Raw genomic sequence first — 25,619 nt, forward strand, 5'->3', positions numbered from 1 at the left:
CTCTTCGTGATTGACAATGGCGCGGACGACTGGCGGATAGCCATGACCTGCGAGCGCGTCCTGCGCATCAGCCTGGAGATGCTGGTGTGCGCCATCCACCCCGTCCCCGGCGAGTACAAGTTCTTCTGGACGGCGCGCCTGGCCTTCTCCTACACGCCGTCGCGGGCGGAGGCCGACGTGGACATCATCCTGTCCATCCCCATGTTCCTGCGCCTGTACCTGATTGCCCGCGTCATGCTGCTGCACAGCAAGCTGTTCACGGACGCCTCGTCCCGCAGCATCGGGGCGCTCAACAAAATCAACTTCAACACCCGCTTCGTCATGAAGACCCTCATGACCATCTGCCCCGGCACCGTGCTGCTGGTGTTCAGCATCTCGCTGTGGATCATCGCCGCCTGGACCGTGCGTGTCTGCGAAAGGTACACGCGTGCGCTCCGCGGCGGCTGGGGCGGCAGCGAGGCCGGGGGACCGGGGTGGTGGGGGGGGGGGAGCGGGCGGGGCCGGACCACAGGCCGGGTAAGCTAGGTGCCGCGTGCATTGTCCTCGGTGTCCCCTGTAAACCCGCGTGGAATCCGGTGCGTTCCTTGCCCGTCCTCGCGGCTAACACCTTGCAGTTACGTATTGTCTCTTCCTCTTGGATGTTGACGATGCCTCACCGGCATTTTCAAGGCTTTGGGAGGTCCCGCCATAAGGAAACTGGTTTCATTTTGTTGAGTCCAGACTTTCTCAAAGGTATTCACCCAGAAACCCTTTTCAGTGTGCACTGTGGGAGCCTCGCTACGCGGCGAGCGGTCCGCAGACCGGCAGCCTCGCGTCACCGGGAACCTGTCAGACGTGGAGGCTCAGGCCTCACCCAGAGCCACTAGACAGGATTTGCATGTTAACAAGCTCGCCTGGTGGGGGGGGACGCGCGTCCTGCGGGGAGGGCTTGGGTCCAGCCCTAAAGTCCTGATCGTACTCCTGGCTGTACATTGTGCGGGTCACGGTACCTCTCTGGGCCTCAGGTCTGTCACCTGCAAGCGGGGGTCATAACACCTACTTTCCAGGCCTTGTCGTCGGTGCTGAGTGGGGCCCATGCACTGCCTCACCGCGAGAGTGGAAATCAATCGTAACGGGGATCTTTCGGTAACTCCTGGGAATTTCGTGGCCTCTTCATATAATTAGAAGCAAGCAGCTCCTACCACACGTGGACCCATGCTTCCCTGTTTTCTTTCCTACTTGATCGGAGCCGAGCCTTCCGACACCTGTAATTGAGTTCGCCAAGCCCTTTAAGGTGTCTGAAACCTCCCACACCCTTGCATCAGCCCTGCGTGCGTGTGATGCTCACTGTGGCTTTTAGACGAGCAAATGGGCTGAACCGGGACCAAGACGTCTGCAAGTGAGTTTCATTGCAACTTGAACCTGCCACGGGTCCGTGACTATTTTTGACTCAAAAATAAGCACGTAGTTTGCAAAGTACTCTGTTGCCTTTTATTTGGCGTTGAACGGCCCACCGAGGCTTCTGAGCCCGGGCCGGGCTCCCCTGGCTTCGTGCCCGCAGACGTGCTGAGGTCCCAGCAAAGGCACGGAGTTACAGTGAGCAAGTCCCAAGTCCTCCTAAAGGGCCCCCTCCTCTTGTGAAAAGGCCCTTTGCCCAGACGGCTTCCTCTCGATGGCACCTGAGGCACAGCCCAGCCTTGGCAGCTGCTCCTGGCTCCGAGCTCTGCCGCCAGCTCTCTGTGTGTCGTCTCCGTGGTCTCGGCTTGTTGAGCATCCCCACTTTAGAGCTGAGGAAGCTGGGGGAAAGCGCCGGCCTGGGGTGGAGGTGTGGGAGAGCTGGCAAGTGTGGGCCCAGAGTGTGAACCTGGCCCACGTATGTCTCCCACCCCAGGCGACTCTCGCCCTCGCAAGGAACCTGTGGCCTGGCCTCTCCCGGGGACCAGGAGACCTGACCCCAGAGGGTCACGGCCATTCAGCTGGAGCTCAGACCCCAGGCCTCTGCTGTCTGCGCTCCTGCCCCTGTACCGTGGTCCTGGCTGGGGTGGGGGTGAAGGGGGGTGAGGAGGGACTTCTGGGTAAATTCAGGCCGAGTGGAGGTGCCACCCACACGCCCAGTCCTTCCCCCCAGGGGGTTGTCAGGCCTTGCCCCTCCCCCACAGCTGCCCTGGCTGAAGGGAGCTGCCTGGCCCAAGTTAAAGCCCCAGCGGAGACCTGTCAGCATAGGCCTGTACAGGCCCAGCGCCTTTACCCGGGGCCGTCTGGGCTCCAGGGCTCCCCGAGGGGTCGCCCGAGGCGCCCTTTGACCCCTGGCACCTCACGGCCGCCGTTGGCCTGCGCCCTGCACCCTGGGTGCCGATACCCGGAGCAGCCCCAGGAGAGCCCTGCGGGAAGCCTGCCCGAGTCCGGCCTTCGGGACTGTGACAACATGTACAAACGAGTGCACTTTTTCCTACTCGGGGAAACACTCCTCTTGCCGTGACCAAGCAGTTTCTTTCAGGGTCCAGCTTAAGTGACCATGGCCCTTCCCGGTGTCGGGTCATAGATAAGGGGCAGGAGCCAGTCAGTCAGAGCCTGGCCCGAAGCTGGGCTGCCCTGGGGGCTGTGGCATCGGGCCGCCGGCAGGTGACCTCCATCTGGCCCAGCTGACCTGGGGACGCCTCTGTCCCCGCGGACAGCAGGGGGCCCACGGCTTGCCCGAGGTCACAGAGCAGCGTGGCGGTCCTAGAGAATCGCGCATGTGCCGATGCCCGGGGCAGGCTCCGCACCCCGGCGCTGTTGTCGGCCCGGACCCCTGCTCGTCATGGACACACACTCCCGGGTTGCTATGGAGACCCCTCTCCGGCAAGACGCGTTTCAAAAGACGTTTCTTGTGTCTCAGGTTGGCTTTTATGTGACAAGGACGGGTTTGCACATTTGCTCCTTCTGAGGAAGGAGACGGAGGTGGCCCTCGCCCAGGGCGGGCTGCCCCTGGCTGCCGGCAGGGCAGTGACAACAGCTTGTTTTCCTTGGACCCGGAGCCGCCTTCCGTCACGGCTGCGGGCCTGACAGCTGTGGCCTGGGCGTTCTCCGGGATTCTCCTGGCCGCCTGCCCGCCTCCCACAGCCCTCCCCCGAGCCTGTCGTGGGAACCTCCTCATTAAGCTCTGTCGCCGCCAGCAGCCCGGCTGGGGGAGAGCCCGGCCTCAGGGGCCGCAGGCTCGGGAAGTGGGCTTTCCTGCCCCCCCTTCCCCCCCCCCCCCCACGGGCGTCCCCAGCGTCCTGGGGACGGCAACAAGGACCCTTCAACATTGATGAAGTGCAGAGAGTCTTGTGATCGAGCAGAGGATGACGTGGGCGGGATCTGTAAAGTTTGGCAAACGACCTCCAGCCTCTTGAACGGATTCCCTGTGGACCTTCCCTCCCGGCTCTGAGTTCTGCACACAGCCAGCCTGTCGGCAGGGCTTTGCTGGTGACGGTGTGAACGTTCATCTCTTTCCACACATTTGTGCTTCAGCGAGAAATGGGATTCTGGAGGCCCTGCCCCTGGAACCGGACGGAAACCACCAGTGGCCCGTTCTTTCTCTCGTTCACACAGAGCCAACCTTCCCATGCCTGGGTCTCAGGTCTGGTCTGATCCCTGGGTCTGGTCTGCGCCAGCCAGAAGCCAAGAAGCGAGGACAGCCCCCTCCTTGGCCTCTCCCTCCCACAGACCCCTGCCACTACGGGCAGGGGGCTTCAAGGCTGAGAAACGAGTGGGGACGCGGTCTAGGGGGCCCCCTGGGTGGGGCTGACACAGCCCCAGGCCAAGCCCTTGTGGGCAGAGCTGAGAAGGGGCTGTGGGTTCTGATGGGCCCCCAGGGGTTTGCGGTGCGGCCGCCAGCGTGGGATGCACACTGATACCCACGGGGACGATGGGAAAGACTTCTGTCCAGTCATTTTTACTACAAAACTTCAGCCTTTAAGTACTCACCATGAGAGTGGATGGTAACTCTAGTGCGCAACGTACGATAAATACACACACAGTAGAGGGGTTCACGCCCAGAATCTTTGTACCAACGGGAGTCCACGACTTCGAAACCTTGCAAACCACTGGTTCGAGGGTCAGAGGGCTAGTCAGTGAGGACAGGAGAGCACCTGCCACTTTGGAAGAAGCCTGCCCTCCAGCTGGAGGAGGGAGAAGCCAGTGTCCCTGGGGGCAGAGAAGAGCCCAAGGCAGGCAGGTGCCGGGTCTGGACAGTCACCCCAAAACTGAGGCAAGTTCACGGCAGAGCATGTGGGGGGGATCCTCCCCGAGGCCCTGGAAACAAACCTGCTGCATTAAGAACGGGGAAATAATCCTGCAGGTGCAGAAGAACGTTGTTATGAGAGAGACGGAGAGGAGAGAGCAACATTAGAAGGTTCTGGGGCTTCTCTAATGGTGCAAGAGGCTGTGATTTCTGTGCCAGAGAAGAGGGAGCAGATATGAAAGGAAACCGTATTTGGTTCACATAGGCACAGAGTTCCAGAAAACTAAAATTGTCTGAGCAAAAAGAAAATTCACATCGGAGGCACTGAGTTTTTAAAAGATGTGGGATGTGGAAGACAAACTTAAAAGTTCTTCCAGAATGTAGAACAGAACAAGGAGATGAGAGATGGTGAATCGTGGGTCAGAATTGGAGGTTCTAGAATCAAGGCCAAACCCAAGAACCAGCATAATTTGGAGAAAAAAGCGTCATCAAAGATGTACACCAAGAAAACTTTTGCAGAACTGGCGGCCTGAGGGGGGGGGTGGGGGAGAGGACCAGGCAGATCGGGGGCACCTGGTGGTCCAGTCAGTTCAGCGTCCGACTCTCGGTTTTGGCTCAGGTCATGATCTCACGGTTGGGGAGTTTGAGCCTCGTGTCGGACTCTGTGCTGAGTGTGGAGGCTGCTTGGGATTCTGTCTCTCCCTTGCTCCCTGCCCCTGCTCTCTCACTCTCTCTCTCTTTCCCAAAAAAATATTAAAATTTTTTGAAAAAGATGAGACAGAGGGACACATAGAAGAACGGGGAAATGAAGGTATACCTACACGTTTGCAAATAAACTCCTTCTGGAAAACTGCCTGAACTTGAAGGTTCAGCCATCCCAGGACACATGGGCTGCACAGAGCACGCTTCTCCTCTGGAGCCCTACATTTCAGACATTAGTGTCATTCCCGCAAGGACACAGGAACAGAAGTCCTGCTTGGCGTTCTGTGGGCTCAGAAGTTTCGGGGAATGAATCCCAGTAAAGGTCTTGATGGGGTGATGTGAGAGCAAGAGAGGTGGGCAACACCGTGGCTGCAAAACCCAACCCCAATGTCAGGCAAACAGCAGACTCTGGGAAGACGAGGAGAAAAAAACGCGTAATAGGTAGAGGCTGCAAACCCTCAGATTAGAAAGTGGAGAGAAGACAAAGAAGGATGAGTCAGAGCGGACTGCCTTCGTCCTCTCAGGTAGGAAAGAATTTTAAAGCCGTATCACTCAATTTTGATAATTAGAGAGATATAGTTTAAATAATTTTTAGACCTAAAGGTAACCACAGGTGGAGTTTGGAAGTGTGACAACGAGGACAGCAGTGGCACCAGCCACGCGTTATGTCACTTAACCACAGCTCCGTGGGGTGTGGGGGCTGCTGCCACTCATCTCTACCCTCCATGTGAGAAAACTGAGGCACAGGGCGGTCCAAACAACGTGTCGTGTCGGCCCCAGGGCTGGGGAGTGGCCGACCTGAGATCCGCAAACCCCGCCCCAGAGCCCCACCTCTCCCCTCTTTGAGAACGTGCCCCCTCCACACCCCTGCACGAGACACAAACAGCGTCAGGAGCAGAAGGACAAAAGAAGTAGGAAGAATTTAAAACCACAGAAAGCGTGAAGCCAGGTGAGAAAAAAAAAACAAAACCTCACAGTTTAGAACAGTCAACGTAATTGAGTTTCCCTCCGCTGTTCGAAAGCAGTGTCTCCTAGATGGGATTTAAAAGCAAAATTTGATTTCATGCTGTTTACAGAAGAGGTTCCTAAAGCAGAAAGACCTGGAAAAACAAATGAATACCCGAGATTTATTAGGTAAGTACAAACCAAAGGGCAATTGAAGAGAAATCCTCGTTTTAAACCAACTAGAATTCAAAGCAAAAAAGCATTAAATGGTCTAGAAGGACCATTTAATATGGATAAAAGTAGCATACACTGTGAACTTCCATGCAAAAATAAATAAGGAGATAGAGACCTGAATCACTGACTGCTTTAATAACTGATAAATATTGAACTTTGTAGCCTGTAAACAAATAATACATCTTCTTTTTAAGCATCCATTGACAAAAATGTCATGGTGTGACCAAAGTTGTATGTGGAGGGAAAACATCCCTAAAGTTTTTTATTAAGGGGCACCTGGACAGCTCAGTTGGTCGGGCGTCCGACTCTTGGTTTCGGCTCAGGTCACCATCTCACGATTTGTGACTTTGAGGCCTGCATCGGGCTCTGTGCTGATGTCGTGGAGCCTGCTTGGGATTCTCCCTCTCCCTCTCTCAGAATAAACATATGAACTTTAAAAACATTTTTAAAAAGGGTTTTATTAAAAGAAAATTGGGGGGTGCCTGGGTGGCTCGGTCGGTTAAGCGTCCGACTTCGGCTCAGGTCACGATCTCGCGGTCCATGAGTTCGAGCCCCGCGTCAGGCTCTGGGCTGATGGCTCAGAGCCTGGAGCCTGCTTCCGATTCTGTGTCTCCCTCTCTCTCTGCCCCTCCCCCGTTCATGCTCTGTCTCTCTCTGTCTCAAAAATAAATAAATGTTAAAAAAAAAAATTAAAAAAAAATAAATAAAAAATAAAAGAAAATTAGGAATTTTAAGGGGGAGTAAGTACTGATTTTGTGATGTTTTAATAAATAAACGATAATAGCTTAACTTGTTTTGAAAGAAGATCATCGAGAGGGACTTTGCTAGATATTAAAATGTATTATAAAACTAAGTCCCGGTGCTGTTACTGCAGGATCAGTAGTGATAGATCAGTGAACCCTAAGGGGAAGCTCTGAAATAATCCCTACTATGTAAGAACCCAGTAGATGAGGAAGAAAACCACAGTTGATCTCAGTCAAGGGCTGAGAAGCGATAAGAGAAAGAAAACCAAATAGGAAGCAGTAGGTTCTTCAGTGAATGTTAACGGGGAGGTTGGAGATTAGATCCCTGGATGAAAAATCAAATTAGAGCCCGCCTCTCACCAGCCATCGACATAAATTCCAGGCGGATTAAAGAGTCAGATGTGAAAGAAGAAACCACGAGTAAGCTCCAGAAAACAAAGTGAATATTTAATCAATCCTGAGATGGGAAGGAACCTCGGAAGAGAACATGGAGAGAGAGACTGTCGCCTCTGTGCACGGCCTGTGCGCAACTTTAGATTTCCACCCTTCAAAAAATACATGCCTACTTAAAAAAGCAAATGTTACACGAGGGAAAATATTTGCAGCAAATGTGACAAGAAGTAAACATCCCTGTTACACAAAGCAGTCTCAGAACCCCATCAGAAAAACTCCTCTCAGAAAGCAAAAAACAATGCCAGAAGTAAAAACGGACAACCACCGCAGAAGAGATACAAAGGCCAGTGAGAACACACTCCTTCAGCCTTGCTAACCAGAGAACCACACATAGAAACGACACGCAGAATGACTTTTTCTCCTCTGGAGTTGACAAAAATTTAAATAAGCGTAATGAGGGCTGGAGAAAGCTGTTTTTGTTGGTGGGGGGGTGGTTCCTCTGCGTGGGGGGACCACGGGAGACCTCCCTCCGGGTGGGGGGACCACGGGAGACTCCCGCTGGTGCTTCAGCACGGCACCCTCTCCAGTGGTGGAGAGTCAGACACCAAATTAAAGGCCAGGGTTTGAGCAGGTAAGTAAATCACAGCGCGTCCTTACAATGGGCAGTTGGGTGACGATGTAAAAATCAGCCTGTTGAGGCCTGTAAGGCAGGAGAATAGTCGTGACACAGGGCTTGCCTCGTATGGGGGTTGCGATCTGAAATCGGTACCAGACGTGTGGAAGGTGGTTGGCAACACAGAAACCCTAAGTGCCCTCCGCGGGGTGTTAGGTGTGATTTCCCCTCCGTTTTATCGTGTTTTCTGCACCCATGTCCTGCCCTCGTGTTCATGCCTCAATGGAATGGGGGGGGGGGGCGGCTTCTCCCTCCGCAAGACCCCTCTTTTCATTCTGGGCAGGAGCTCGGGTGTCGTGTCAACAGGGCTTGGACGGTCAAGTTGAAGGGCTGGGGTTTTACACACAGTTGTTCTCAGGTGAAGTTCCTCCTGGAGGCCGCGGCCTTGTCCCCGACCCGGGGCAGGTGTGGGAGCGCGAACAGTGGGCGGGGGGGGGGGGGGGGGGGGGGGGGGGGGGTCTGCAGGGTAGGAGGGGGTCTCCACGGAGTAGGAAGAGCTAACAGTGAGGCCGGAGGGCGGGGTCTGCAGGGGCGGGGCCGGGAGTGCGAACTCGGGGGCTGGTGGGCGGGGCCGACAGGGGCGGGGCGGGGAGCGGTAACAGGTGGGGCTAGGGGGCGGGGTCTGCAGGGGCGGGGCCGGGAGTGCGAACCGGCGGGCGGGGTCTCAGTGGCCGCGGGATTCAGGTTCAACGGTGAGGTCGGCCGGCAGGGGCTTGGGGCTGGGTCTCTGCTCCAGGGTTGTCCCCCATTCCCGGTCCTAGCAGCCCCCCTTCTGGTTTCAGGGGCCTGTCTGACATTTTTCCGCATCTTTACTCCTCTACACTTTCTCTTTCTCGGTGGTTTGTGATTCAGCAAGGCTTCTCCACATTTGCGGCGATTTTGTGCTCTTTGACACTTCAGCACGTAACGGTTCACTTGTGACTATCGTATTCGCCTTTTATGTTAAATAATAATAGATGACCCCTCTTAGGAGGGTCAAGAATTGGAGAAATGACGAATTTCCGTAAAGCCAGCATTCCTAAGCGCTACGTTTGGGGCCGTGCAGGTGTGAGGTGAACTCCGTCTTGCACTCAGGAGAAACCATCCGATCTTTTCAGCAAGTCGGTCCCCAAAGTACGCCAGCCTGTGTCGAACCTAAAGTCTGGGTTTCCCTAACTGCTCTCTGCTGGGAAGGGGCCAGTGTCTGCCTCCAGGATTTTGCCTTGAGGTAGGCCCCGCTGAGCACCAGCCTTCTCCCTGTGGCTGGGTCTGGGCGAGAACCAAGCTCCACAGCAGGGGGCTGGATGGAATGACCACCGTGTGTGGGAAGGAAGGAAGCTCTTCTTACCAGGTAGCCCAAGGCCCCAGGGTTTAATTCTTATCCCGGGACAGTGGAAAAGGGCTTCAGGGCTGGGAGGTGACCGTTACCGAAAATCCTATGAGAGTTGGAACCCTCTGAGGGAGCTAAGGTGAGGAAAGGGAGGGGCTCCTGTAGGCCACGTCAGCCACAGCTACTCGTGGGCTGGCCTTAGTCAAGACCGGAAAACCACATTCTATCAGGCTTTCCACGTGTGGCTGTTTTGTGTGACCCTGGTGACCGCCTGGTGCCTTGCACCCGAGGGCAGGCACCCCCCAGCAAGGGCCCCAGGCCCTCGCCCATAGGCCTTCTCTGCGTGCTTGTGGCCCAGGGTCAGCACGCCCTCACCGCTTCCATGCCAGTGTGGACCCCTGTGGTCCCCATGTCACCGTGCCGCCCCTGGGGGATCTTTTCATGAGACTTTCTCCTCCCGTTTAATGCAGACTCCCCACCCCCGACACTGGGCCACAGGCACCCAGGGGCTGAGCTAAGAAGGGAAATGGGGGAGGACACATCATGTCCCAAATGGCAGCTCATTGAGTGCCCCCCGGACACCCCCCGTTACCTAGACACCTACTTGCCCGCTGTGCACGGCCTACGGCTTTTGGCCCCACCACGGTCCCCTGCTGACTGGATCACCAGCCCTGACACCGGTCAGACTCTCCCAGGACGCTCGTGGGAGCTGCCTGCCATCAGGGCTCCTGCGGGCTGGCCCACACGTGCCGACACGGGCCACGTGGGCCTGGCACCCCACAGGAGAGGGCCCAGGGCCCAGGTAGCAAAACTCCTTTTGGAAACTTCAAACATGTCTCGGCTGAGCCAACATACGCTCAGCGGGTGTCGGTGCACAGAGGCCGAGTCCCGCGATGGACACGACCCGGCTGAAGTCAGAGGACGGCCTGGCTCCTGGTTCTACTGTCTGCCTTGCGCACCGTTCATGTACTTACCCTGACCGGAGTCCTACAGCCTCTGCTGGACTCGCCCTGGGACCAGGAAGTCACCAGTCTAAAGACCGTTCCTTCTGAGCAGACAGTTCCGACAGAAACACTTCCTGATGCTGGTTATAATTAGCCTTCTCCTAGTTTGTGACTTGGGTCCTGACTCTGTTTTCTGTATCAACACAAAAGAAACTCAAGCAACACAGGTTGGTGTTCCAAGCACCTCCATCTGGCCAGAGATGGTTTCGGGCTCCTACTGGCGGTGACCGTGGGCGAGCTAGCCACGGGACAGCAGGACCTCTGATTCCCAGAAAGCCCTCGGCAGGGGGAGAGCGTTTAGCTCACTGCGGGCCTGCACTGCAGCGGGCTGGTGTTCCCTCTTCCACCAAAGGCCCCTTAGATATTCAAGAACCCGTCCTCATCTTCTTGAAACTGATGGTCTCTGCTCCTTGGACTCCGTTCTGACCTGACCTCTCCCTCCTGCTCGTCCGAGCCCCCACCGGGCGGAGGCCCCAGACCGAATCCAGCGCCCCTAATGTTACACCACCCCCTCTCTTCTTGGCATCCTTCTCCTTCTGACGCAGCTTGAGAGTGGCCGGGCAGGCACGTGGGCTGGGACGGAGGAGTGAGACCCGGGACAGCACGCAGCCCCGTGCTCTCCCCTTGACCTGTCCCCAGCGCATGCGGACGCCCCGCTTGGCCTGAGTCCTGAGGCGAGCGTCCAGCACCCTGGCCCCGGGAGGCACCACCGGACAGGAACCACAGCTGAGGTCAGGCCAGGAGGCCGCTAAGCCACGTGGGGATCCGGTGGGGCTCACGGCGTCCAGAGGCCCGTGTCCTGCTCCCAGCCTTAGCAGGGGCGGGCGTCCAGCCTGGGGTCCGTCGCTCCCCCTTGGTCGTCTCCGTGACGAAAGCCGTAGTTGTCCGGCCAGCGGCCTGAGTGCCGAGGGTCGGGGTCTCTTCCCCTGCTTTCTGGACCGTCTCTTCCAGTTTTTCCTCTGCCAGATCTGCTTCCCTGGACTGGACATCGTCTGTCGTGCCCACCGTCGTGCCCGCCCCAGAGACCCGGCTACCAGCTCAGGAATGCCCCGGCCTCCCAGAGCAGGATGCTTTAATATGAACAGCTTGCTAAATAATGGTGTTATTCGTCATATTGGGTCCAGCTACTCACCAGGCACTGTGTTAGGGGTTAAATATACCTTAGAAGACAAAACACACGGTTTTCCCCCTCACGGGGCTTATAGTTTACCAGGGAAAGCCGGTAACGGGGACCAAATGAGTGATTTCACATCTAGGCTACGTGCTGTGAAGAAGTTAAACACAAGGTTGCAATATTTTTTTTTTTTTTTTAAGTAATGGGGTTGGACAGCCACATCCTGCTCAGCCGGGACGTGCCTGGAAGGTTGCTCTGGAGAGGTCATGCGTCAGCAGAGAACGGCTGAGCCGTTTACAGACCAAGCGGGCAGGCCGTCCAAGAAGAGGGAACAGCACGTACAGAGACTCTGCGCCGGCAAAGGGCGCGGTGCGCGGAGTCACCAGAAGGACAGAAGATGGACGGACGTGTGGCCGTGGCCTGAGCTACAGAGGGGGCGGGACGCCCATGGTGGGGGCCTTGGGCGGTGCTAGGGCATGGAAGCCAAGGGCGGAGGGAAGCCTCTGAAGATTCTTACCTAGAAGAGTAACACGGTCTGGTTCGTTCTAAGAGCATGGGTCCGGCACCTGCCTGGAGAGGAAGCCGGAAGTAGGGAGGGAGCCACTTTGCTGTGGCCGGGAGGGGAGGTGGGGCCCTGGCAGGAGAGCTCTCAGACGCCCCGTGTGCATCCAGGCCGATTCACATGCGTTTTCTCACAAGCCAGTGTCCCGTACATCAAGTCTATGTTCAGAATCAGCGTATAGCCTGTTATTGCTTTCTGCTTCTCTGTTTCTGTCTTCTTTTTCTCAGGAGCTTTGTCAGTGAGCACTAGCTTTTGACTGCAAGTGACAGGAAACTCAAAATAATAGCAGCTTAAACAAAATAGAAGTTTCTTTGTTATGCAAAAGAAGACTTGGAAAGGTCAGTCCAGAGCAGGTATGGTGCTCCATAGCATCAGCGACCCAGGCTCCTTCTGTCTTGTGGCCCTGCCAGCCCTCGGGCATGGTTTCTTCCTCATAGTTCAAGAAGGCTGCTGGAGCTCCAGCCATCCCACTTGCCTTCTAGCCTGCAGGAGGGAGGAAGGGACAAAATAAGATGTGTGCTCTCCCTTTAAAGACTTGTCCTGGAAGGAACACTTGTCGTTTTCATTCACATCCAGTGGTCGGTTACACGGATGGAAAAACATAGTCTTTATTATTGATAGTCCTTGCTCATTCCTGGGTTCTTTTACTGACGAAGAAGGGGAGAAGGGCTGCTGGGTCATAAGTTTCTCCGGGGCTCAAAACCACTCACGCTGCCCGCACCCTCGCTCTGTATTCAGGCATCGGACTGCTATTCCTACTCTGTAACGTCTCTCAGATCCTCTCTGCCCGCCACCTCGCCCGGCCACAGCCCTGCCGCCTTGCACGCAGCCGTAGGGGTAGCGTGTCTGGCGTCAGCCTGTCCTCCCACGGGGACGTCTCTTGCCCCTGAAAACCTTTCACTGCTCCCTCGGGATCGCAGTCCCTGCTGCACCCTTTAGTGTCCAGGGCCCTTGCAGTCCCACCTAGACCACCTGTGATGAAACCAGCTTGGTTCAAGTTCAGTAACATTAGCAAAGATTGTAATAGCACCTCTCATTCCTACATGTAAGTCTATTGCGTCCAGAATCGAAAGCGGTGGCAAAAAGTCAGAGAGCCCAGACTCAAAGCCGAGCCCTGATAGGGGACTGGCTGTGCCACCTTGGACGAGTCACTTGCCCTTCGTGAAGTCAGACCCCAGCCAGTCCCCTTCCTTCCCCGGGCCTCGTTCTGACCTGCAGGTTGGAGCTTCAAGCTGTCTTGCCTCCTTCGCGGGGTTATGAAGCTCCGAGAGGAGGAGGTGACAAGCCGGGAGACCATAAAATCCAGGACCCGGGTCTGCTGCTTCTGGGCCGCCCTGGGAAGGGAGCAGACAGGTAGAGCCCCAGTCCCCTTTCGGGGCATTAGGGCCCGACAGCTCAGCCGGGCTCAGTGACCCGTCCCGTCCCCCGACTTGCGGGGCGGGGAGGCCTGGCGCCCTGGAGTCCTGACTGCCTGCTGCAGGGCTCTCGGGGTGTTAAATGGGGAGGGGTGTCTTACGTGAGTGTGTTGGGGCCAAGGGAGAAAGAGAAAAATGGGCGAAGCGCATGTAGTCTTTCTTCAGTTCGGGCTGTGAAGTCCTCTGATCGTCTGGGGACGTGCCGTCTGGCTCCTAGGCTGACGCTGACGGTGCCATGAAGAGCGCCGAAGCCACTTCCCGCTCTCAGGTACGTGGCCCTCGGGGCCACGCCTCCGCGTGGGGCGGGGGGCAGACGGTCTTCAGGAAAGTGTAGGTCAGAAGTAATGACTTGAACACTATGTCGTCAAGCTTACAGAGTTAAGGAAACGTGAGTCTGGGGAGCTGGGTCCAGCTTTGTAATTACCGTGTCAAGCTTCGTGCGTGCGAGCGCTCCCCTCAGTTACCAGCACCCGTCATTTGTTCTGTTCTTTCGTGTAATTTAAAGTGCGGGTTTTATTTAGGGAGCAGCATGTCTCGAGGCTTTCGTCATTTCGGAAATTAGACGGTGCCCTCCTGAGCTCGCCAGACGGTCGCTGTGGCCAAGTTAGGCCCAAGGGCCGGTGGGGCTCTGGGCCGGGGTCTCGGAAGCCCCAGGCGAGGGTCACCTCGAGCCCGGGGGAGGGAGGGAGCCGTTTGTCACGTGCTGGTTATGTGCACGCATCCTCCCCATCGCCCTCGCGGTAATCTCTTCCAGTGTTTTCTCCAGCACTGAGAGAAACGGGCCCAGGGCGGCGGGGGCCTCGGCCGCCGTGTGAGCTTCCTCGATTGCTTCTCCCCCAGCGGAAGGCGAGTCCCTAAGAGAGCGTCCACCTGAGTGCCGGCACTTGTAGGAGGCGAGCGCACGGGGAACCTGTCTTCCCGTTCACAGCCGTGTGGGTACCCGCCCCGAGAGGCCGATGCACCTACGGGCCCCCCTCCGGGGTCCTCCGGCTCCCGGGTGCCTCCCAGCCCGGGCATTTCCAGCCTGGCCCTCCCTGACCCATCAGAGCTCCGAGACCCCAGGGCCCAAGGCCCCGCGAGCTAACGGCCCGACAAACCTGTGTTTGGGTGAGCGGGTGACGACGTTGGCAGTGGGGTCCTTCTGTCTCCTGCAGGCTCTGGACGGCGGTTCCGTTGCTCAGGATGCGTTTCATGAAACCACTCGCCAGGTAAAAGCAGATATGTGCTCACCCCAGGGGCCATCACCATCACTTTCATTACCGCCAGCAGCCCCGAAGCTAATCAGGACAGATCTGACCCAAAAATAAATTCAGGAGGCCTTCCCTCCGCGCCTCCTGTGTCTCCCTCCTTTGGGTGGGCCAGACTTTCCTCCGCATCTGTTTGCTTCCTGGCACTCAGACAGCTGTGTGGCCTTGTCTGCAGTTCCTGGGCTCTGCCTGTCCCCAGCTTCTTGTCTGCTTCGGACGCTCCCTCCTCTGGGGTCTTGGCCAGTGAAGGGGCAGAGGTGGGCTGTAGTTTCCGGGCAGGCTTGCTTCCTGGCAATGCGTCATGAGCATCTTCTGTGACGCTACTTCCTGTAAAGCAGAGCGGGGCTGGGTGCCGGGGTACAGGGGCAGGGGGCTCGCTGGGCGACAGGCGGAGGAAGGGGCCCGCGTGGCGGCCCGAGCCCAGCCGTGGCACCGGCCCACCCTCTCCTGCCCCGTTGCCGGGACCTCCTGTATTCAGGGGTCTGAGGTCTCGGCTGGGGGCCGGCAGAGGCTCCGTGGAACTCGGAGCCCCTTGGTTTGCAGAGGGGGCGGTGCTGGGGCAAGGCTGCTTGCGTCTGTGGTCCGTGCCCAGCCGCAGGCTCCCCAGAGACTGGGCAGGGGCGGGGTGGGGGGCCGGGTGCGATCAAAGAAACCTCCACCGTTGGGCTGGAAGGGGTTCTGGGCTCGTTTGGCCAAATCCTCCCATTTACGGACAAGGAAGCCCAGGCCCAGGGTCCCACAGCAAACTGGAGTCTGAGCCCCCAGCTGGGTCCTCTCCTGGGGTAACCACCGCGGTGCCCACGTGGCTGGTGGCTCAGGCCGAAAGAGGCGGCCGGGGGGTGAGGGCACAGGCCCCAGCATGCCCCTCTCCGGCGTCCGTCACTTTACCTAGAAGGAAGGGGTTCGCTGCGTTAGGGGTAACCCCAAGACTGTGACTCCCAGGGGCAAAGTCCCCTGCCCAGGTCCTGACCGTACGTCTGTGTGTCCCTTCCTGAGACAGTCCTGGCCTCTGGGCTAACGTGCCCTTGGAGGAGCCTGTTCCGTGGGCAGAGACCCTCAGAGCAGTCATCTCCGTGCTCCTTGCGACACTCGTCACCACTGGGTCAGTTTAGGGCAAGCCTCCTGCGTATCTGTGTCTCCCCATGCGGCCCCTTGAGGCAGCCGGGGAAGGAGCTGGCTGGGCCCGTTCTCAGAGGTCAGCGACAGGGTGACCTGACACCATGCCCTGCGGACCCTGCAAGTGAGAAGGGGTCTCCCGGGGCCGTCTCGTGCCCCTTGCCCTCCTCCAGCAAGAATGTCTCAGTTCGAGAGGCGGGAAAAAGGAGCCGGGATGCGGAGGGTGGTCTGGCCCCAGCTGTGTCCCCTCCTGCTCCCGGGACCGGGAGATGAGTCAGGAGGGCGTGAGCCCCTCGGCCCAGGCCCCGGCTGGGAGCCTTTCCTTCCGGCTGCTGCTGTCCAGGATGCTGGGGCACGCCAGCCACGGAGACTCACAAATTCCTCCGGTAGGAAAGCGCCCCGCCACCCCCACCCCCCGCCACCCCGGCAGGGAAAGTTGGGTGCGTGCTGGCTCTCTCCATTCTTCCTCACATGGTACTGAGCTTCTGGATTAGCATGACTTCTGATGTGTTCCAGAATTTTCCATGTAGTCATGTGAACCACGGTGTGGGTGGTTTGGCTGTGGGACAGGTGGGCCTGGAGCAGCCCCTGGGACCCGGCCTCCCCAGACTTGTCACTCTTCACCTGGTCAGAGCCCACCCCCCGCAGTCCGGGACACGTGCCCCCCGGGTGCCCAGGCCTGTGGGAAGAGGCCAGAGACAGCCACACTCCACGTGCAGAGACCGCTAATGGTCAGGGAAGGCCCTGCAGCCACGCCGCCCCCTCCCGGGGGCCCACTCTTCCCGTGGCAGGGGGAGGCTGTGCACACAGGGCTCTACGCCCTGACCAGGAAGCCTCACTGCGCTGGGAAACCGCAAGGAGAAAACTTCTTTCCGGGACTTTCTTCCATCTTCTTCCTCTTTGTTTTTGGTCCCAGGGTGGTCCCCACCTCCCTCCCACCCAACCCTGCCCAGGCACGGCCACGGCGTCTGTTCACCTGGGGAGCTGCCTGCCTTTAGTTCTCTTTGGAAGTCATAAGTGAGAGGACAAAGCCTCCCTTCTTCCCTCTGAGGCTCCAGCCAGGACTCCCGCCTACGGGGCATTGCCCTCCAGGGGGCCGCGTGCACACTGAAGTCTCCGGGAACGGCATTCCGTGGAGTTGCACAGTGTGCAACCTAGCCAGCTGAGCAGGGCGGCCCTGGCGTTGGCTCACCCCCTGTGAAGGCAGCTCATGCGGATCCAGGATGAGATGCCTGAGAAAGGCCGGATCCCCACAGTGTCTCCAATCAAGCCCTCTGAGCCTCCCCTTCCTCAGAGGCATGAAACAGCCAAGAGGGGCCAGACCCAAGCTCACACGGGGGCTCTGTCGCGTGGCGGGTGTTTTATTCTGCGCGAGTTCCCTAGCGCGACTGAGCCTGGGTTTCCAGTTCAAGACCACAGCAAGTGGCCATCCTAATCTTGTTGCCGTGAACACGATGCGCGCCAAGGCTGGCCCACGTGGTGCGCGGTAAAGGCCGTTGTTACCTTGTGAAGCCGAGTGGACGTGCAGCCTGCCCACCTGGCAGAGAGAGTCCCAGAGACACTGCGAGATGAGCGGTCTCTGAGGAGACCCTCCCCAAGAACCCCAGCCACTGGGCCGCTCTGTCTGTACGTGGAAAGCTGAGAACGTGGCCCCCAGGTCAGCTCCACGACGGAGGGCGGATGGCGGGAACAGGCCGGACCGGGAGGAGAACAGTTTACACATGGCGCCGGGGTCCGTGGTGCTGAACAAAAGCCAAGGGTAGCAGCTGTGAGAGGGGGGAGGGCGGGGAGGCCATGCAGGAGGGCAAGCCCAGGGGTGAGCACACCGTCAGCTCCCGTCACGGAGAAGTGGGGGGTGGGGGGGAGGCAGCTCTGTGGAGGGCACCTGATCCGGGACGGCTTTCTGGAGGAGGCGACTTCCTGGGCCCAAGGGGCCAGAGTGAGTGAAGCCCAGCACGGGAGGGGTCCAGTATGGGGTGGGAGAGGGGCCCAGCAGTGGCGGGGGCCGGTATGGGGTGGGAGAGGGGCCCAGCAGTGGGGATGGAGGGCGGTATGGGGTGGGAGAGGGGCCCAGCAGTGGGGGTGGAGGGCGGTATGGGGTGGGAGAGGGGCCCAGCAGTGGAGAGGGCCGGTATGGGGTGGGAGAGGGGCCCAGCAGTGGGGGTGGAGGGCGGTATGGGGTGGGAGAGGGGCCCAGCAGTGGGGGTGGAGGGCGGTATGGGGTGGGAGAGGGGCCCAGCAGTGGAGAGGGCCGGTATGGGGTGGGAGAGGGGCCCAGCAGTGGAGGGGGCCGGTATGGGTAGGAGACTGGCCTGGTATGGGGTGGGAGAGGGGCCCAGCAGTGGAGGGAGCCGGTATGGGGTGGGAGAGGGGCCCAGCAGTGGAGGGGGCCGGTATGGGGTGGGAGAGGGGCCCAGCAGTGGGGGTGGAGGACGGTATGGGGTGGGTGAGGGGCCCAGCAGTGGAGGGGGCCGGTATGGGGTGGGAGAGGGGCCCAGCAGTGGGGGTGGAGGACGGTATGGGGTGGGAGAGGGGCCCAGCAGTGGAGGGGGCCGGTATGGGGTGGGAGAGGGGCCCAGCAGTGGGGGTGGAGGGCGGTATGGGGTGGGAGAGGGGCCCAGCAGTGGAGGGGGCCGGTATGGGGTGGGAGAGGGGCCCAGCAGTGGGGGTGGAGGACGGTATGGGGTGGGAGAGGGGCCCAGCAGTGGAGGGGGCCGGTATGGGGTGGGAGAGGGGCCCAGCAGTGGGGGTGGAGGGCGGTATGGGGTGGGAGAGGGGCCCAGCAGTGGGGGTGGAGGACGGTATGGGGTGGGAGAGGGGTCCAGCAGTGGAGGGAGCCGGTATGGGGTGGGAGAGGGGCCCAGCAGTGGGGGTGGAGGGCGGTATGGGGTGGGAGAGGGGCCCAGCAGTGGAGGGGGCCGGTATGGGGTGGGAGAGGGGCCCAGCAGTGGGGGTGGAGGGCGGTATGGGGTGGGAGAGGGGCCCAGCAGTGGAGGGGGCCGGTATGGGTAGGAGACTGGCCTGGTATGGGGTGGGAGAGGGGCCCAGCAGTGGAGGGAGCCGGTATGGGGTGGGAGAGGGGCCCAGCAGTGGGGGTGGAGGGCAGTATGGGGTGGGAGAGGGGCCCAGCAGTGGAGGGGGCCGGTATGGGGTGGGAGAGGGGCCCAGCAGTGGGGGTGGAGGGCGGTATGGGGTGGGAGAGGGGCCCAGCAGTGGAGGGGGCCGGTATGGGGTGGGAGAGGGGCCCAGCAGTGGGGGTGGAGGACGGTATGGGGTGGGAGAGGGGCCCAGCAGTGGAGGGGGCCGGTATGGGGTGGGAGAGGGGCCCAGCAGTGGGGGTGGAGGGCGGTATGGGGTGGGAGAGGGGCCCAGCAGTGGAGGGGGCCGGTATGGGGTGGGAGAGGGGCCCAGCAGTGGGGGTGGAGGGCGGTATGGGGTGGGAGAGGGGCCCAGCAGTGGAGAGGGCCGGTATGGGGTGGGAGAGGGGCCCAGCAGTGGAGGGGGCCGGTATGGGTAGGAGACTGGCCTGGTATGGGGTGGGAGAGGGGCCCAGCAGTGGAGGGAGCCGGTATGGGGTGGGAGAGGGGCCCAGCAGTGGGGGTGGAGGGCAGTATGGGGTGGGAGAGGGGCCCAGCAGTGGAGGGGGCCGGTATGGGGTGGGAGAGGGGCCCAGCAGTGGGGGTGGAGGACGGTATGGGGTGGGTGAGGGGCCCAGCAGTGGAGGGGGCCGGTATGGGGTGGGAGAGGGGCCCAGCAGTGGGGGTGGAGGACGGTATGGGGTGGGAGAGGGGCCCAGCAGTGGAGGGGGCCGGTATGGGGTGGGAGAGGGGCCCAGCAGTGGGGGTGGAGGGCGGTATGGGGTGGGAGAGGGGCCCAGCAGTGGAGGGGGCCGGTATGGGGTGGGAGAGGGGCCCAGCAGTGGGGGTGGAGGACGGTATGGGGTGGGAGAGGGGCCCAGCAGTGGAGGGGGCCGGTATGGGGTGGGAGAGGGGCCCAGCAGTGGGGGTGGAGGGCGGTATGGGGTGGGAGAGGGGCCCAGCAGTGGGGGTGGAGGACGGTATGGGGTGGGAGAGGGGTCCAGCAGTGGAGGGAGCCGGTATGGGGTGGGAGAGGGGCCCAGCAGTGGGGGTGGAGGGCGGTATGGGGTGGGAGAGGGGCCCAGCAGTGGAGGGGGCCGGTATGGGGTGGGAGAGGGGCCCAGCAGTGGGGGTGGAGGGCGGTATGGGGTGGGAGAGGGGCCCAGCAGTGGAGGGGGCCGGTATGGGTAGGAGACTGGCCTGGTATGGGGTGGGAGAGGGGCCCAGCAGTGGAGGGAGCCGGTATGGGGTGGGAGAGGGGCCCAGCAGTGGGGGTGGAGGGCAGTATGGGGTGGGAGAGGGGCCCAGCAGTGGAGGGGGCCGGTATGGGGTGGGAGAGGGGCCCAGCAGTGGGGGTGGAGGGCGGTATGGGGTGGGAGAGGGGCCCAGCAGTGGAGGGGGCCGGTATGGGGTGGGAGAGGGGCCCAGCAGTGGGGGTGGAGGACGGTATGGGGTGGGAGAGGGGCCCAGCAGTGGAGGGGGCCGGTATGGGGTGGGAGAGGGGCCCAGCAGTGGGGGTGGAGGGCGGTATGGGGTGGGAGAGGGGCCCAGCAGTGGAGGGGGCCGGTATGGGGTGGGAGAGGGGCCCAGCAGTGGGGGTGGAGGGCGGTATGGGGTGGGAGAGGGGCCCAGCAGTGGAGGGGGCCGGTATGGGGTGGGAGAGGGGCCCAGCAGTGGGGGTGGAGGGCGGTATGGGGTGGGAGAGGGGCCCAGCAGTGGAGGGGGCCGGTATGGGGTGGGAGAGGGGCCCAGCAGTGGGGGTGGAGGGCGGTATGGGGTGGGAGAGGGGCCCAGCAGTGGAGGGGGCCGGTATGGGGTGGGAGAGGGGCCCAGCAGTGGGGGTGGAGGGCGGTATGGGGTGGGAGAGGGGCCCAGCAGTGGAGGGGGCCGGTATGGGGTGGGAGAGGGGCCCAGCAGTGGGGGTGGAGGGCGGTATGGGGTGGGAGAGGGGCCCAGCAGTGGAGGGGGCCGGTATGGGGTGGGAGAGGGGCCCAGCAGTGGGGGTGGAGGACGGTATGGTGTGGGAGAGGGGCCCAGCAGTGGAGGGGGCCGGTATGGGGTGGGAGAGGGGCCCAGCAGTGGGGGTGGAGGGCGGTATGGGGTGGGAGAGGGGCCCAGCAGTGGGGGTGGAGGGCGGTATGGGGTGGGAGAGGGGTCCAGCAGTGGAGGGAGCCGGTATGGGGTGGGAGAGGGGCCCAGCAGTGGGGGTGGAGGGCGGTATGGGGTGGGAGAGGGGCCCAGCAGTGGAGGGGGCCGGTATGGGGTGGGAGAGGGGCCCAGCAGTGGGGGGGGAGGGCGGTATGGGGTGGGAGAGGGGCCCAGCAGTGGAGGGGGCCGGTATGGGTAGGAGACTGGCCTGGTATGGGGTGGGAGAGGGGCCCAGCAGTGGAGGGAGCCGGTATGGGGTGGGAGAGGGGCCCAGCAGTGGGGGTGGAGGGCAGTATGGGGTGGGAGAGGGGCCCAGCAGTGGAGGGGGCCGGTATGGGGTGGGAGAGGGGCCCAGCAGTGGGGGTGGAGGGCGGTATGGGGTGGGAGAGGGGCCCAGCAGTGGAGGGGGCCGGTATGGGGTGGGAGAGGGGCCCAGCAGTGGGGGTGGAGGGCGGTATGGGGTGGGAGAGGGGCCCAGCAGTGGAGGGGGCCGGTATGGGGTGGGAGAGGGGCCCAGCAGTGGGGGTGGAGGGCGGTATGGGGTGGGAGAGGGATCCAGTGGTGGCCGGGGGGGTGGGTATGGGGTGGAGGGGGCCCAGCAGATGCTTGCCAGGGCATCCGCGAGAGGCTCAGAGCGTCGGTGGGGCCCAGCCTCTTTCGCCGGGCGGAGTTCCGACTCAATCCTGTACCAAAGCCACTGCTCCCAACCCTGTTTGTGTCTCTTACTCCAGCGACACAGGGGAAACCCAACCTAGGCGGTCCCCGGTTTATAGGGTCCCCCCGCTTCCTTGCCCAAGGACAAGGCGAATCAGAGCACGAGAGAGCAAAGCGAGCTTGTCATAGGGGCAAGCTTTGTACGTTCCCCGACGCAAAACGTGGGCTGTTCACGAGCATCAGGTGTTCAGCCACTGCTGGTTCCGGACCGATGGTTGTTGTAGCCCAGAGCGTGCGCGCCGAGGTCACCCTCCTCCCCACCCTCGGCCGGTGGGAGCCACGGCGGGTACGAAGCAGGGAGGATCTTGTGTTTGGGGAAGACTTGCCTGGCGACCGAGTGGGGCACGGGTTGGAGCAAGGAGGCCGGCTGGGGACACTGAGGCAGTGGTGCAGGTGGGTGCCACTGCGGGCGTGGCTGGGACGGGCAGCGAGTGCGGGGTGTGGGGGAGCCAGCGGAGGCCAGGTGTCCCCGCGTGGCCGGGTGGTGGCGTTTACTGCCCGCAGGTGGGAGATGGCAGGAGGAGGAGGAGGAGGAGGGCCCCGGGGCGGGGCGGGCGGGCAAGTCAGCTGACCTGCCCTTTCCCTCGGCGAAGCCCCAGGCTGGGACCCGGCTGGTGTCAGAGGGTGGGAGGTGCCCGCTGAGTCCGTGGACACAAGATGGCCGGGGGAACAGACCTGTGTCCGCTGGTTGCGGGCCCTCGGTGTCCGGCCGCCCCGTAGGGACACAGTCCAGGTTTGCAGCGTAAGTGCAGCTGAGCTGAACGAAACGAAGTGGGCCTCCCGGCAGGGGGAGGGCGAGAGAGCGACTGAGTCAGTGACCGGGGAAGAGGAGAGGAGAGACTGGGGGTGCGGGTCAAAGGAGGGGGAGACGGGGGACGAGGGAGAAGGCCGAGCGCAGAGGCTCCGGAAGGAACGACGGAAGGGTGGGGGGGGGGGGGGACCCAGGGCCTGGCCCGCGGCCACCGCCTCCCCACACCGCCAAACGCACACTTGCCGCGGTCCACACGGTGCAGTGCCTCTTCCAAACATACTGATTTTCTCCGGTTTCGTGCTTTTTATTAAACATTTCCAAATCAGGAAACACGGAAATATTTTTTAACACAAAGAAAGAAAACATTGCGAGTAGAGAAACTGACTCAGAAGGGTTTGCCAGATGAGCCAGCTGGTTTCCCGTTTCAGAGCCGTTCAGAGAGGGTGACGGCACCCGTCGTGAAGAAAGGGGACTGGCGGCTGGGTCCCCCGGCTGCCGCCTCCGTGGGCAAACCGGACGCCTCGGCACCACGGGGGAGGAGGAGACCGGACGGAGGAGAGCTGCTCGCCCAGGAAGGCTGAGCTGGGCCTTCTCGCCTGAGTCCCTCCCGCCTGTCAGCGAGGCCACGTCCACGTGCGACCCCAGGCCCGCGTCCCGAACCTTCCACGTTTGGCCAAAGTCCGCCCAGAAAACCGCCCGCGGAGACGTGCGTGCCACCGCCTCTGCGAGAGGGTCCGCGGGAACTGCGTCCGCAGAAGGGAACGGCCACATCTGCTCGGTGGCGGTGGCGGGTCGCAGCTGGTTCGGTGGGCGTGGTGGCGGTGATGGCTTTCTCCCCTTTCGGAAACGACCGGAGGCCCTGCCCCCCACGCTGCGAGCTCTTAGAAATAAAGCACGAGAGCAGCCTCGGAGAGACCCTCGGCCGTGGCCTTGCGTCGCCCGGCGGGAGGGAGCCCCCTCACTCTCCTCAACTCAAAGCCAGCCCTTACAACTCAGGACGCCGGCCACGAAAATAACGCGGGGGGGCTCTGTGCACACGCCGCCTGGGCCTGGGGTCCCCGTGGGCAGCCTGGCTCCCCACGGCCGTGCATCTCACATTTCCAGATGCTTACCGGGAAAAGGCTTTTTAAGGCGGGAAAGGACTTCATTGGTTTTGTTTGCCCTGACGTGAACTCGCCTGTGGCTGCGACCACCAGCCTGGCCCATCGGCCGCTCGGGGTCCCCGACTTCCGAGGCCGGCGGCTCTCACCGGCCGCAAGCGGCTCCAGACGCCCCTGAACTTAGGCTGACGGGACACCCTTGGGGGAGTGGCAGCGATTTCCCCGAAGCTGGCATTCCGAGGGCACCGGGTCATTCCTTGATTATAGGGACGCGGCAGAGGCAGGGGTGGGAAGAGGCCCCAGGGCTCGTGAGCTGCTCCCCTCAGTGGGAGCTGGCCAGGCTCGCCAACCCCCCTGCTCCCTCCCGGCCACCATCCTGCTGCTCACGGCAGCTCTGTGTAGAATCAGCCTTTTCGCTTACTTGGGGTAAGAGCCCCTGTGCTGCCGGCTTGCGATAGAGACAAAATGAGTCATTCGCTCATTCATTCAACCCATGTGAACCGACTACTGGAGACAGCGCAGCAGACGGGACACAACGTCCTGCCCTTGAGACTTACACTCTAACGGGGCCGACAGAGCATATATCATATCAGGTGGCAGTATGTTCGTGGGGCAAAGGGGGGCGGGATGGCCCGTGTAAACAGGGTGACCAGGGAGCCCCTTACGGAGACACCGACGTTTGAGCAAAGACCCGAAATCGTCTGAGGCAAGGGCTTTCTGGGTAAGCGGGTACCAAAGTCAGGGGTGAGGCTGGGCTGTTGTGGGGCCTGCAGACACGCTGATCGCAGCAGGGCAATGAAGAGCCACGGATGGACTGTGGGCCACAGGAGCCCTGGGGTGGGGGTGGGGCCACAGGGAGAGGGGTCCGGTGGGAGGGGCCCAGGGTGGGAGGGGCTGGGGGGGTCCCAGAGGGAGGGGGAGGGATGAGGGGGCAGAGTCCCAGGAAGAGGGGGTCCTGGTGGGAGGGGCCCCAGGGAAAGGAGTCCCAGTGGGAGGACTCCAGGGTGGGAGAGGCTGGGGTGGGGGGTCCCGTTGGGAGGGGCCCGGGTGGGAGGGGAAAAGGCAGTCCACAGGAGTTCACCGTATCAGTTATCTGTCGCTGCATAACAAGTTGCCCCATAATTCAGCAGCTTGAGACGGCAGATGTTGCCGACGTCACCGTTGCTAAGGGTCAGGAATTCAGGGGCAGCCTGAGCGGGCACCTCGGCTCGGGTTTCTCATGAGATTGCAGTCAAGCTGCCCCCCAGGCTGCGGTCTCCTCTCAAGGCTCAGGTTAGAGGGTCTCTGCTTCCAAGTTGGCTCACCCCGTTGTGGGCATGCTGTGGCCCCTCACCAGGCGGGCCTCTCCATAGGGTCACCTCATGGCATCGCCAGTGGCTTCCCCCGGACGGGAGCGATCCCAAAGAGAACAAGGTTCTGGTCGCTCGGCGCAGAGGCTGTGGTGTTTTTATAGCTGGATTTCAGAGCTGATGGCCCATCGCTTCCGCCGTGTTCTGTCTGTCAGAGACAAGTCGCCAGGGCCAGCCCACTCTCGGAGGAGGGGATTACAGAAGTACGTGGAGGAGGCAGGGGACCGTGTCTGAGGCTGTGACCACACTCCTGGGGTGCGATTTCATCCCTGTGGCGCCCGGAAGCAGGCCCAGCTAGACCACACGCTGTCCAGGTGTCTGTACCTGTGCGGAAAGACGCAGGAAGCTTGTGCCCCGGCGGCTGCGGTGCCCAAACACAAAGAGCACATGAGGCCATCCAGCAGGCAGGTTGCAGTGAGCTCAGGGACGCTTATTCTGTTTCTAGGCTTCCCAACTGATTTTTACATTAACGTATTTTTGGGGTCTTTCTCTTAGGTTTGGTTCTGTGTTCAATATTATGCAAGTTATGCAAGGATACGCTTAGAGTCCGTTGTTCTGTGCTATTTGCTGCCCTGCCCCCGATCTTCCCATTTACCCTTCTCCAGAGAGAGCACTCTTCCGGAGGGAGCATCTCTCCAGAGGGAGCACTCCCCCCGAGGGAGCATCTCTCCAGAGGGAGCACTCACCCCGAGGGAGCACTCCCCCAAAGGGAGCATCTCTCCAGAGGGAGCACTCCCCCCGAGGGAGCATCTCTCCAGAGGGAGCATCTCTCCAGAGGGAGCACCCCTCAGAGGGAGCACTCCCCCCAAGGGAGCATCTCTCCAGAGGGAGCATCTCTCC

General features: G+C 61.1%; 1 protein-coding gene across 1 annotated transcript in view; it reads left to right on the forward strand.

The window, feature by feature from the left end:
• KCNN3 (potassium calcium-activated channel subfamily N member 3) overlaps nucleotides 1-25,619 on the forward strand; it is a 121,991-nt gene that overhangs the window by 67,172 nt on the left and 29,200 nt on the right. Inside the window, 1 exon segment of the mRNA XM_042924810.1 lies at nucleotides 1-419. Coding sequence (XP_042780744.1) covers nucleotides 1-419 — 419 coding nt within the window.

Source organism: Panthera leo, chromosome F3, assembly GCF_018350215.1.
Source record: "Panthera leo isolate Ple1 chromosome F3, P.leo_Ple1_pat1.1, whole genome shotgun sequence".
Taxonomy (NCBI): domain Eukaryota; kingdom Metazoa; phylum Chordata; class Mammalia; order Carnivora; family Felidae; genus Panthera; species Panthera leo.